The sequence below is a fragment of the Vidua chalybeata genome, chromosome 1 (genome assembly GCF_026979565.1).
Source record: "Vidua chalybeata isolate OUT-0048 chromosome 1, bVidCha1 merged haplotype, whole genome shotgun sequence".
Lineage (NCBI taxonomy): Eukaryota > Metazoa > Chordata > Aves > Passeriformes > Viduidae > Vidua > Vidua chalybeata.
In genome coordinates this window covers 18,933,754-18,947,987 of record NC_071530.1, presented here as the reverse complement: position 1 = coordinate 18,947,987, position 14,234 = coordinate 18,933,754, and the positions used below count along the sequence as shown (strand labels likewise).

General features: G+C 36.2%; 1 protein-coding gene across 1 annotated transcript in view; it reads right to left on the bottom strand.

The window, feature by feature from the left end:
• The window catches only part of LOC128794411 (nebulette-like), a 91,077-nt gene that overhangs the window by 75,740 nt on the left and 1,103 nt on the right, over nucleotides 1-14,234 (bottom strand). The window contains 3 exon segments of the mRNA XM_053954237.1: nucleotides 35-145; nucleotides 6,421-6,531; nucleotides 8,648-8,752. Coding sequence (XP_053810212.1) covers nucleotides 35-145; nucleotides 6,421-6,531; nucleotides 8,648-8,752 — 327 coding nt within the window.

The following is a 14,234-nucleotide window of genomic DNA, read 5'->3' as shown; positions in this document are numbered from 1 at the left end:
CAAGCACACTCATTTCAGATGGGGGAGTACTTACATCGCTCTGGTGTTTACTGACTTCCATGGCATGTTTAACATCTGGAGGTTCCCTCATACGTGCATAGTCTGAAAATCCTTTCTCAGCATCATGTTTTTGTTTATAGAGAACCTGAAAAGAGCAACATTATACTTTTTTGACCTGAGAAGAGCAGGTATAATAACATGAGCTAGGTTAAATCTAGTGGCATAGTCTACCTGTATTCAGGAAGAAACTTAATATATAATTTAACTCCTTCATGGAGAGCAGCTTCCACCCAAAACAGAGACATATGAGGCATAGTGAGCAGTGAAATTTCCCTGCATATGTTATTGCAACAGATGCATGAGTAGACAGGGGAAAGAAACAGTAATACACAAACACAGAAAATTAAGCTTAACAAGGTGAGAAGAAAACCCAGGGAAAACATAATCAAAAGCCACTTTTTTTTTTAAATACACTTGAAGAAATCAGCTATATAATTATTCTCCATTTTCAGAGGAAAAAATATTTTATGCGTTTGTCATAAACAAACAGTTTTACTGTTTATTATATACCCATTGCCCAAAGTTCTATTTCTTGCACTGTTGGGAAGCAAACAGCACAATACGCATTTTGACTTAGCCCCAGGTTCACAAAGAGAAATAATATTTACATTCAATTGTCATCATGGTAAATGAAAATGGAATTGAATTGTGAATTTATAAACACCTCTACTTTTATAATAGAAATGGAACTCTATGTTGGGCATTCATCCATCTTTCACTGTACTGTGTTATACTTACATACACACACTCACATACTACAACTGCCTGAAAAGCTGATCTTACACTTGTCCTTGTCAGAAGCTCTTAGGCTTATATTAAGGAAAATTCACTAGGTTTTGATGCCTAAAAAGTAGCAAGCATCAAGAAAATTCATTTTCTAATAGCTCTCATGAGTAAGCATTAAAATAATCCATAAGAAAAGAGCAAGTATTACATAAGATAGAAAGCTGATTAGGAGAAGAAGGATTGACACAAAAACCCACAATAGCAATAAAAGAATACTGTGAAAGTTTTGAGATGGAAACTCTCAACTACAGAGATTCAGACTCTTTTAAGACAGGATACTAGAATTGTGAGAAAATGCTGTATCTGTTTTTGTTTAAAGCGAGATTTCGTGTGAGTTACAGAGCAGTGTGCCCAAAGCAATATGTTAGTATCTGCCCTATCTCAGATTACAAACTGATATACAGGCTGAAAGACTAAGACAAGAAGGGGGGAAGCATATTTTTTCACAGCTACTATGTGAACAAAAGTATCAAATCAGGAACCTTAAAATGAAACCACCTCCTTATCCAGTCTAACAATCAGCCCTCTGCAAGAATAAACACAACTGACAGTGAAACAAAGAGTCTACAACTTGCCTACATTTGTTACATCTTGCAAATGGAAAAGCACATAATCTTTAACATGACCGAAGCATCACTAACAGATTATTCCCCACAAAAGTGGAATTACAATACAAGCATATGCCACAAAAACTCTTTTGCTAATTCTCCTTGCTTACAATGTCACTTTTAAATGTTCTCCACTTAATGTCATTATGAACAGAGGACCCAAAATCTACTAATTTACAGATATTTTATTACATTGCCATTTTACCGGTTCAAGAGCTCTATTTTCCCCTTGGTGAATGGGCTATGTAACCAAGATATGAAAACACAGTAACACATCAACTCTCAGCAGGAGAAATTTAACAGAAATTACGAGTATCTGCTGTCTTGGGAAAAGATGACCATTTCTTTAGCTTAATGCAGCAATATTTCACTTGCTTTGGCATCTGTTCTTCTTATATTTTCCCATTATTTTCATTAACTCACTGAAATAGTCTTGTTGTAATCCTGTTCAATGGCTGTCTAGTTTAGTTTGGGACAGTTTAGTGTAGAACCATTCCCAGATTTGTAAATCGCTTCCAAGTAAACATGAAAAAATATTTATCATTATTTCATCAGTTTTATAGGTTAGTATGCATACATTTATCTCTCAACCCATGATGACTTTCAAGTTTTAGCTAAACTGAATTTCCTTAATCAAATCTACATATGAAACTACTCTACACAGAGATCAAGCATTATAGGTCACTGACATAACCTTTACCCTGTAGTGGTGCCATTTATTAACTTGAGAAATACAAGGCAATTATTTAAGTAGGTATGACTTCAGATTGAACCAATTTGTTAGTACTCATTTTTTATTTTTCTTCTCTCTTTTACACCAGTGTGCCAATAGAAAGCTGCATTAAGGAAGGTTTTGTGTTCTTTTAACCTAGCTCTGACTGACCCCCTGTTCTGGCATACATTAAACACTATGACATTTTCATTTTTATTTCCATTTATAGTCAGTAAGATGTGCTCTGAACTTAAAATCCACAAAGTAGGATTTCGTAGGAGGAAATGTTCAAGAATACCAAAAACATCACTTTAATCTCCCTATAGAGAATTAGATTATCCAATGTATTTGTGTAAAACAGAACTATAGAAGTCCAGAAGACTAATACCTGCCACCATAAAAGAGAAGAAATCTTGAATATGACATTTCCTACCATAAAAAACCTTAAAATTACATTAAAATTTTGATAATGTGTAATATGATTGGAAATGATGCAATAAACAACAAAAAATTTTATTTTAGTAAAAAAAAAAACCCTCTGAAACTTCCTCTGGAAGTTGAAAATATTGCTTAAGATTCTCTTGGCTCATCACCTTTATAAAGAAACAGGAAATACCATTCAACACTGACTCTTTGAGATATTGCCCTGTGCAAAGTAGAAAACTAAACTGCCTTCAGTTTGCTTTTGATTATCCCTTTTAGATATGAAGAAAAACAGTGCAATCACTTCTTATGGCAGAAATAAAGTGATGAAAATAATGATGAAGTACTTACTTTTTTTCAACATTACTACCCCCATGCAATTTTAAATACCTTTATCATTGTTTGTGACACCTTATTTGAAAAAATATTGTTTTACATAAGGAAGTATTCAGTATACTGATCTTCAGACAAGAAAAAGACCTGGCACAGAGCTAGCAATGATCAGAAATTTTCCTTCAGCAATATTTTCCACAGAAATATTGCAATTTCTCTAAAAATTTCCATTTCCTTTGAGAAAAATCAAAATGAAGGCTCCCTACCTAGATTGCCCTCATAAAATTTATTTTCTCACTGCAGAAAACAGGGAAATTGGTGAGAGCTTTGTAGGCTGTTAAGGAGAGTAAGTTATTCAGTGATGACAGGGACTTCTCCTCTTTTTTGCTTACCCTGGGGACAATTATGACAAAAATGAGAGAGGGAGGAAAGCTGGTTTCTCACTCTCAAGAAAGGCATTTAGAAGGCCACAGTCAAATTTTCTGTGAAGAGAGAAAAAATTTAAATTATAAAAGCCACCCAAGTATGTGGGGCTGTGAAACGTCTTTTTCATTTTTTCCCAGAAACAGCATTGGGATTTTTTTTTTTTTTTTTTTTTTTTTTTTTTTTTTTTTTTTTTTGCCAGTCTTGGATAGATGTATTCTCTGTGGGTATTTATTTCTTTCTTCATGCCAGTTCTACATAAAACACAAAAGAGCAAACATGGGTTTCATGCAAAAGCCAGCAGGAAGTCTTGTTTCAGGCTTTCCTGAGTATCTCAAAGAGAGAATTGAGTATGATTCAATTCAGCCAATATGGGGAAGAGGCTCCACAAGAAGGGAACCACATGTGTCAAGGTGCTATACTCTCTATTACAGCAAGACCCTTGTGTCAGTGCTGACACTGCATGGCAGGACCCCTGAAGGAGGAGATCCTGGCACCACTGAAATCACTGACAATTGCCACATGAGTTAAAGAATGCAAACGTGGTCAATGGTGCTGTGGCAGCCTGTTGGCTCTGGAGAGGACAGTGGAGGGCAGTTGTAGGTAGGGTGTAACTCCTTGAGAAAAACAGGAAATTTCCCCTAGTTGCCTCCAATTTCCCAAATCATGTGTGTGCTTTGAAACTGTGTATCAAATTACTAAACTGGGTGGGCTCTAGGTAGGCTGAAGACAGAGCTCTGGGCAGCAGCAGCACAGCAGCACCATTTCAGGAGCAAACTTTGCATCAGGGGAGAGCACATTTGAGGAGGACACACCTGTGCAAGGAGATCCTCTGCCAGAGGCACCCAGTCTGTGCCAGCAGCCAGCTCTGGTCAAAGTCAGGGGCTCTCTTTCTTCCCTACCATGATCTTCTAGTCCCAGTGCACCTGCTTGGCATACGAGGCTGCGGATCCTGCCAAGAACATGGCACCACAGAGCAAGGAGAGTCCTGCTTGATCTGCCCACAAAAGCATTCCAGCCCAGCACTGCATCCAAGAAGCATGAAAAGGGAGTCAAAGGTGTACATTTGTTCTAATGTGGGTAGGGAGGACACATACTCATATTTTCCACCTCTCAGGAAATCGGCACCTATTTTAAAATCAGGTTACTGTTATTTTATAACTCAGAAACAGACTGCAATTCTGTGTTTACAGCAGCCTTTTTGGAGCAGAGCTGGAGCAATGGCCAGCTGGTGCTGTTCTCTCTCCTTCCTATGGAATATCTGTAGTCTCCTCCTGAAGTGATGACCTGTAAATTCACAATCCCAGCTAGACAGATGCAGTAGAAACCCCCTCTGCCATATCCTGACCCAGATGAAATCTAAAGTCCTTGTATTAGCTACTTAGGTACTGCAGTGATAGGCACAATATGGATTAGATTTGAATACTGTGGAGAAGATTTTTCACTAGAAAATCCCCTGAGAGCTCTCTCAAAGTAGCATTAAATTCAGGTCCATTGCAGCAGTAAACCACAAGTTGGAAAAATGTGTCAGCGTATCTTTAAGTTTTATGGTATATTATGATTTATAATGCATCTACTCCTAAGGGGATAGTATGAATTTTGTGGGAAAAAATTCTGCTTAAATATAACTCACCCTATATGCATATTTTTTTCTCTAGAACTGTAGGATGATTGAAGAAAGCCTTCAAAAACTACCAAATAAAAATGCCAGTCTTTTCCTTGAAAGGGTTTTTGATGAACCAATGGTTTCATTTTTAGTTTCAGTTATTTATCTTTTCTGCCACATCACCAATGTTAATTAACCTCATTTGTGTAAGCTAATGTAGAATGTAATAATTTGGAATGAATTTGGGAGTAAATCTGTGGCAAAATAGTTAACTAATGTTTTATAAATCAAGCTAATGGCTCAAAAATGTTATACAAGTTTAATTCCCAATTTATTTTTACTATAATTCCTCTAATCATTCACTTTACAATGAAACATCACATTAATGTCATTTTAGCTACTGTGGTGCTTTAACTTGTGTATACATGTTCCTTTTCAAATTCTGAAAACTAAAGTATGTGTTAATGAATTTGCTTAACATAGCCTTGATTAACATAATGTTTTATATCAAAACATTTCTCCACAAGCTGTCCTGAAATTTTAGTCCATTCTTTTTTCTATTAATATTTTCCTGTCACTGCACTGTGTCACTGCATTAGAAGAATGCATATTGAGATACAATCAATATTATGGATTTAGAAGTCTGTTCCCTTCACCCAGTGGCTGTTTTAAACTATATGTAGTTGATACCTTTAAGAGAGGGGAAAGCAAAACCAAGAAAACCATGGAAATGCTTGGTAGACAGAAAGTCATGACATTCTAGCCAACGTAATTCTCATGAGTAACAATGAAAATCTGTAACCTCCTTCATATTACACATGCTTAACTTTCACAATTCCACTGAGGTCAGTGGAAGTGAAGGGTCACCTGCCTACTCTTAGGGTATTATATTTTTGAGTCCTGGAAGGCAACTGAACTGGAATTTACTATTTTACTGGTTGTTTACAAGCTTTACACTATATTCAATATATTTGAGTTCATATTTTAATGGTATAAAATTTGTTGTAAGTAGTAGTATGCAGAGCATCACAAATACATTTACTGCTACCACTAAGTGCCTTTAGAAGTCATTAAAGCAGTTTGCTTTTCTTTTGCCTTCAGCATCAATTATTTTATATAGCTAGTACAACACCCAACTGGGAAAAGTTATATAAGAGTTACCCATTCTAGAAGGACCATGCAATGTCACTGAATTCAATAATTCCTTATTGCAGTCACGGATTTCACTGGATCAATGAATGCACTACCAACTTTTAAATGCATATTTAATAAATATAAGTAAAATTGTCAACATTTTAAAAATGAGTCGTTTTTGAATTTAAGAAGTTATGGTGATAAACTCTGGATGATAAGCTCACCCAAATAAATCAAGTAGACAATCAAGTGTCCGTTCAAATATTTTGTTTAAAGTGTACTTATTCTGACACACAATTAATCTCAAAATCATTTTTGCAATTCTAAAGTTGTACCTTGCTCTGAAGGTGCATTAATTCTTTCGCAAATACACTGTCAATTGTGGCTGGCATCTGCTGATACAGAGAGTTGGAAAGGTCTTTCTTAGCAGCTCCTTTATATTTCACCTAGAGGGCAGAAAAAGGTGACATAAAATGCAAAAATGAAGATACAGTAAATGTAGTACTTATTTTTCCTAGTAAGTAAAATGGCATAGACCAGAACTGGAAAAATTTCATTAGCTCTCACTAACTTTCTAGCAAAAACATCTTTAAATAATACTTTATGGGGATGTGCCTAATTCACAAAGCAATGCAAAATATCTACTAATTAAATTCAATAATTTTGGTGGAAATACAAAATAAAATAAGCAAGGTAGATTCTTCTATCCTTTCTCAGATCATTTTCAAATCCAAAAATTATTTTTCTTCTTTCTCTTTTCCAGAGTCCTGAACAAGGGGAGCAAATGAGAGGCAAACATCTCTATTGGCAAATATTTTACCAACTAATAAATAGCAGCAATTAAATGTAGCTAGAAAGGGGGAGGAACACTTAAGTTTGCCTGTCTGACATAATTTCTGTTTCATCTGTTCATATTACAGTCTCATTTTTAAATTACATTTTATTTATCCTGTGTTTCCTCCAGTATTCAGTACTGGCAGCTCCTCACAAAGGGGTTTTACAAGAGATACCAGAACAATACCTCAAAATATGTGAGGCTTTCGCTTCAGATCTAAGTCTTCCAAGTTCATAAAACAATAATGGCAACACTGCTGTGAAAGTAATCATAAATACCAAAAATATTTTCAATTATACTGTCTAATGTCAGTTATTTACTGTGAAATACACAGTTCTTCATTAGAGGCTAATTCCCCAAATGGATGATATGTATACATATCAATATATATATGTGTTCCCCAAAACACAGGGCTCTTTTTCACTGCAGTGGATGTGCTGTTAAGAATATCAGTGTTCAAGATTTGCAAATACACGTGATGGGACACTAGAGGTCGGTAATTTACAAGATAAACCATCCATCACATCACTGGCTTCAGGTAATGCTGCAATAAACAGGCAGAGTGCTCAAAAGTGTGGTAATATCAAACCTACAGGGTTTAAAATTTTAGAATATTTTTATATCTCTAAATCTTTTATTAATAATTAGCAGCAGATTCTCTGGAGTCAGATAGATTAGATAAATACTCTCGATATACTGTATTTCTGTAGACTACACATATTCTGTCTCTTATAAAGTGCAATTACATCAGATTTACTTCCTTTGGGACATGCCACTCCTCAGAAAACAGGAAGATAAATACAATAAAAGCATTCTTTAGATGCATTTATATTGAAAGCTACACAGCAAATTGTTGTATATCAGAAAGAATTTAGAATTTATATAAGTTATGTAACCTCAGACAGCGATACTGGGACTTTTTTATTATAATCATAAAAGTGGCATAAAAAATGAGGCACCAAAATTTTAATTTTTCAAAGGCCATAGTGACAGAAAAATCACTCAGAACCAGTGATTCCTAAACAAAGCTGCTGTCTCTCAGGTGAAACTTCTGCTGCTGTTCTTACCCATGGAAAACAATCAGAGATGCAATCCTTGTACCTGGGACATGAAGAGCTGGCAGTAAATGCTGCTCTGACACTTTGGAAGCTGCTGATCTTTCTTTGCCACCACAGCTGCATGTGTGTGTGTGCACAGGTATGCAGAGATGATAGACAGACAGACAGACAGATTGACAGATAGACAGATATGCAAGTACTCGGGCAATCCACAGATGGCACCGACCTGATGGCTGCTGAAGGAGGACAGGGATGATAATCTGTAAACATTTTCCTTGTCTCCTTCTGTTTGATATCAGGCTGTGAAATCTCCACAGTAGGGAAATTTTGCATAGGTGTAATTTGCAAACCTCATCACTGCAGAAAAAGTAACATCCCTTTCCTATTCTCAGTTTATCCCCACATAAAATGGGATAGCTAGGACTTGCTCAGAACCATTAATAAAGTATCTTCAGATCCCAAAATAAAAGTGTCATGTAATTCCAAATTATTATTATTATTCACATTGCAGTATACACTAATTACAGCCTTCAAATTCACTTCAGCTTTAAACAGAATTATTATTTGAAATAAGCCATCCTTCCCCTGCTAAAAATCACAATACTCAACTGAAAGAGTTTTTAGGAAGGATAAGAAGCCAAGAAAATTTTTCAGTCTTTTAGATCTTACCTCAGAAATAAAAGCACCAAGGCTTTTCACATGTTTTAGCTGCGGGGTGTCAGGTACAAATATGCACTTGCCTTTAGATTTTTTAAACTCTTCTTTATAGTGTATCTACAAAGAGGAGAAAAAGAAGTTTAATTGTTCTTAAAAACACACACACAGAAAAGCAAATGTTTTTGGTTTTTGGTTTTTTTTTATCATTTCTATTTTATTTTATTCATGGATACTGTGCTGGGCGGCTTGCAAATACCTCCGGCTGGATCAAATTAAACCATAAAGGGAAGCTACGAGTTCTCACGCACATTACCAGGGCTATGTAAAAGTCACAGAACTCTTTAATAATATAGATGAAAAAGACAGGATTTTTCTCTACATCTAGAGCACATTTTCACGACTGTTGTAGCTGTTTTAGTATCTCTAAAGAAAGAAGAATCGAATAATTGATCTTCTTGATCCTTGATCTCAAAGATAAAAATTGTTTAACTTCTAACACAGACCTAGCAAGCACAGAATCTGTATAACATCATCAAATGCCCCTTTATGAATCCAAGAGTTACATGAATAAATTCAGGAGGCCAAACTATTGCCTACAAAGCACCCAACAGTCATGACATACAAGTAATTATAGAATTTCTTCAAGACCAAGCAAATTTTAAATTGAGGCATTTTTAAATGTGTATGCACATAGGAAACCATGAAAAAAACCCACCAGAACACTATGACATATTTGGCCAAAAAAAAAAAAAAAAAAGAAAGTTCTTTTCTTTTAAGCAACCAACATTTTTCTTACAATGGGACAAAAAGTAGATAGGGCAGATATAATAATCACACGAGTGTTGCTAAAGTCAGAATTATTGTTTTTATTAGTGAGACTGCAAGAAGGATAAAAGATATGGACATGGTTAACATGTAGGAACATTCATTATATACAAACTGCATGAAGAAAGATGGTGAATTATGATGAGATGGACTAAGTTTTAACAACAGACACTTTACATGGATAGCCGTAGATGTTTTCAGTTACATTTCTTTCTTTGTACAGAGAATTGTTTAGATCAATGCAAATTGAATTATTTAGTACTAAGCTTTCATGGTTATTATCTGCTACCATTTCTCTAACCTCATTTTCACATTCTGCCTAACAGCAGCTCAAATTTATGCACTCTAGACTTGCTGACAAGCACTGACAGAAGCAATATGATCTGCATCTGAGCATTACAGAAATATGCAGCCTTAATATCCTCTTTCTCTGAGTCCTTAATGGATATCACAAGTTCTAGTGAATGCTCCTCTACAGGGACTTGGAAAACTTATGAGAAGGATGGCAGCTTACACAGAATCAGCTCCTGTGCTTTCTAAGGCAAAGATTGTGTCTACTGAAAAATGGATTAGATAATGCCAAATTCATCTCAAATTCATGACTACTTTATCCTCACACAGGAAACAATTTTGCTTGATATAGAGACCATTCAGATTTAGACTACTGAAAGAATCTACACGTCAATTCCAAATCACATCATCTGCCTTTCTGGATTACAGTCTATTCTCAAAGAAAACCTTTTGGTGAACAATGGGTGTAACATTACTGTGCCATGACTTTACTCACAAAGCCAGTGGTTCATGTAACCTGTGTGTGACATCATACTCCCAGGTAATCACAGAGCAACAGACAAAAAAAGGCATTTTTATGATAAATATGAGCAGGCACTTACTGTCCAACCTGCACACATGTATTGGAAGTTTATAGAGCTGACTGTCTACTGGGTGAGTTTGATGGCATTCCCAGTAGAAACTCCTGTAAAGCTGTGACTCTGGCAGAGGAGACAGAGAGTCTTGCTGCTCACAACTTAGATAAATCACCCACAGACATCTGAAAGCTGACCGTAATTATATCCATTTTAATTGCAGAGCAATAATTACATTCAAGAATCAAACACAAAAGCTTCCTAAGGTATCTCTTAATTGGGGGGAATGACAGAACATGACTAGAAGAAACAAAGCTGTTCTGCTGTAGAAGCCATGCTTTCAAAAGAATTGAAATCAGTAAATGACTAATCCTTAATCCTTTATTATTCACATTTGTTACAGTAACCCATAGAAGCCACAAAATGCATACAGACTCAAATATGCAATTTAGAGAGAACATATAACAAAATGTTTGGTCAAATTCTGATCCAACAAACTCCATTCTGTTACATTATTGTCCACATTGCTTGGAATCAGAAAGATGGAAGATGAAATGGGACAAGTATAATGAAGTCATGACACCTGCAGTTATAAAACCTGCAGTTATATGTAAACAATGCAAGGAAGATATTCAAAAGCTTGACTATGATCGAACACAACTAATGAATGGAATGAACAGGCAGAGAAGCTAATATTCCTCTTCAAAGTCGGTAATTAAAAATTCAGATGTCTTAAATATTGAATAGGAAATTTTGCCTGCAAGTGGCTTACCCCTCACCACAAAATACGCTGTTTAGGTTGAGCAGATCTGGTAAGCCTAGTGAAAAAAACAAATAGGAAGAATTTGCAAATGATGGCCTGGAGCCACTGCTCTTTCAATATACTTCTGAAGTTCAATAGCTCACTAAAGGCCCAATTTTTCATAGTTCTCTCCAGATCCTTTTCTTCTCCCTGACTCATCATAAAACTTACTCTGACCGCAGCACAACTATCCAGTAAAGTGGATTAAAATTCCTAGACAACCACCAAAACATTACGTTTCAAGCTGCATTTTTTTCTTAATAGATATTATATGGGAAGATCAACTTTATAAAACAAGGGCATCCAACCTTTAAGCCAAAGCTTCCTGGTTCACCAAGAAAATTCATCTCACCCGTGGCCTGTTCCACCAGCCTTTCTCAGGGGGAAAAACAGAAGGGAAACTGTGGGCTAAAGGAAAGACTCCAATGGTAACAGCATAATCCAAGCAGCCACCACTCCTTTCATTCAGGGACACATGCTCATCTAACTTTAATATTGATATACTCAAAAGCTATTTTTAATAATCTTAACATCAGTGGTGTAACCATGTCAACAGTCATCCTGCCAAGATCTGCTGTAGAACTGTCATATCTAAAATACCCATTTTTGTTTAGAAAAACAAAAAAATGTCTGAACCTTATCTAGCTTTTATGCTAGAACAAAAGGAAACTTCCTTCCACTAAGTATTCACTTTCCAAACCTACATTTCTGAACTTATAATCTCTTATAAGACTACGGACTGTGTCAGACCACAACTCCATCTAATGCAGAATCCTTTCTCTGTGGCCATAGGAATCTAGAATAAAGCAGGAGAAAATGGCAGGCATACAGTATTACTATTAAAATACATAGTATTTTAGTCATCTCCTGCAATTTCAAACTCAAGGTCCTCTTGAGTTAGAGGCTGTGATTAGCATTGGTGAGTCCAGGGGAACAGCTGCACCCAGATTTAGGTAGTCAAAACCCTGTTAGTTTGGCACAGTGTTTCCACTATTGGCTCTAGGTCTTTTTGGACTTTTCTTTACAACAGAGACATCCTAGAGCAAAGTTGGGCTCTGTGCAAGGACAAATAAATAGAAAGCAGTCCTATTTTTTCCTTTAGAGGAAAAGAAGTGCTGGTACCACTCATTACCACAATTCAGCAGAATCTTCAGAAAGTGGTGTCTGCCATTCTACCAAAAAGGATTATGATCTTTTGGTTAATTACCTTCTATAATTGTTCCCATCTCTGTTTATAACAGTACTGACAACATCCCACCACGTAATCAAAACAAAGAAGAGATGAAAATACACTACAAGCAAATGGACGAGCTCGATTTCAATGTGGAAGAGAAAAGGCCTGGAGAGGAAGGCAATTCATATAAATCAAACACACATGACAGTTTTGAAAACATCTGCGGAATAAAATTTCATAATAGAGGGAGATTAAATGGAACGACTGTCGAGAGAAACAATCCAGGGGGTATCACATCCACCGAACAAACATCTGCCAACCTCAAATGAAATTGAGGATTTTCTCAAGAACGGGAGCACATAAACACTTCACAGCTTCCCCTATGTGCAGCTCAAGGCTGGCAATTACAGATTCACCAAGGACTGCCAGTGTAACACTTCTTCAAAACCATATTGCCAAATTAAAGTCAGCCTAGAAAGAATGCAGGGCAAGCATAATACAACCCCAGTATCTCAGGCATGTGCACTCCTGGCTCTACATTCTGATGGAGGAGATGTGCTGACAGCTCCACCATCAGAAAAGGACAAACACCCAGGCTCGTGGCCAGCAAGGACACAGGCTGCTCCCCCAAGGACATCTGCAGGCCAAACTGAAAGCGCCATAAAACCACTGTACAAATGCACACCAATCATAAATCCACACAAATAGTAGTATGTGGAAAGGTTGATGCTAAAAAGGATAAGGAATATATTATAAGTTCTGAATGTCAACAAGTCAAAATGGTAAGAATGCAAACTCGTTGCAATTTATTGGTCTACACAATGAAATGTGCAGGGTGAGGAATTTATACTCAGGTACAAAGGACTTCACTGGTCATAAGAAATTCCATTATAGCAAAAAAAAATCTGGGAAACAAAATTCATATTCTATGCATATTCCATTCAAGCCAATGAAAAAAACCCTTCTGATTTCATCTGAGTCTGAATAAAGCCCCAAAGCTGGATGTTATTTTTAAACAAAGAGCCTCTTTTTTGAAATTAGATTGGTTTGGACCATTATATATTGTTCTTTCTTTGAAAGCATTAATAACACTTTGCCATTATGCCTGACATATCTCAAGGAAAATCTAACACACTTGCAGGCTAAATGCATCACAAGTTTTCAGCAAAAGCCCACATCCCTGAACCATTATAAGCAGTAGAAGCCTGGCTTGACTTAGCTATTCGCCTTAGCTCTCAAGTCCCTGCAGAAAATCCAAGAATATACAGCCACTCCATTTATCCATTAATTAAGAGCCACAGCCAACATTATTCCTAATGGGTACACTGCAGAGTAATAATTCCTTTTCAGTTAAAAAAAGATTTCTTTGGCATTTTTCAAGAAGTTTTTTTTTCTTTAAGAACAGTGACCATGTTTAGAAGGAAGCTGCATGGATGCAATAAATGTACATTGGGTCATATAAGTGCTTCAGGTCCATTTTCATTTTTGCCTTTACAAGAGTTGACAGGCACTTAACGCACCATATGCCCTTTTTTCCCAAAGAAAGCATGTATATATCTATCAGTAAAAATATTATTAATTTCTACTGCTTCCTAAAGTAGGTTGAGTTTACAAAGGAGTCATCTTGGTAGCTTCTCTTAAGGATCTATTCAATTTTCAGCACTCTTTCTGTGAAAACTGAAGTAGGAGGTGTATGGACAAGAGGAAAGAGGAAACTTTGACCTTGTCAAGTCACACTCTCAAGCCAGCACTGTAACACTTTTCACATCCCAGATACTGGTCTTCTGAGTTAACTGTTCTTTTCTGATACACAACCCCTAAAAATTTATACCTAAAATGCAGATTCTGTATGTTCCATTCCCATTAAATCAACAACCCAAACCTAAATATCGTATTATAACACAAGCCAGACACCATTTTTTGGTTTCTTTA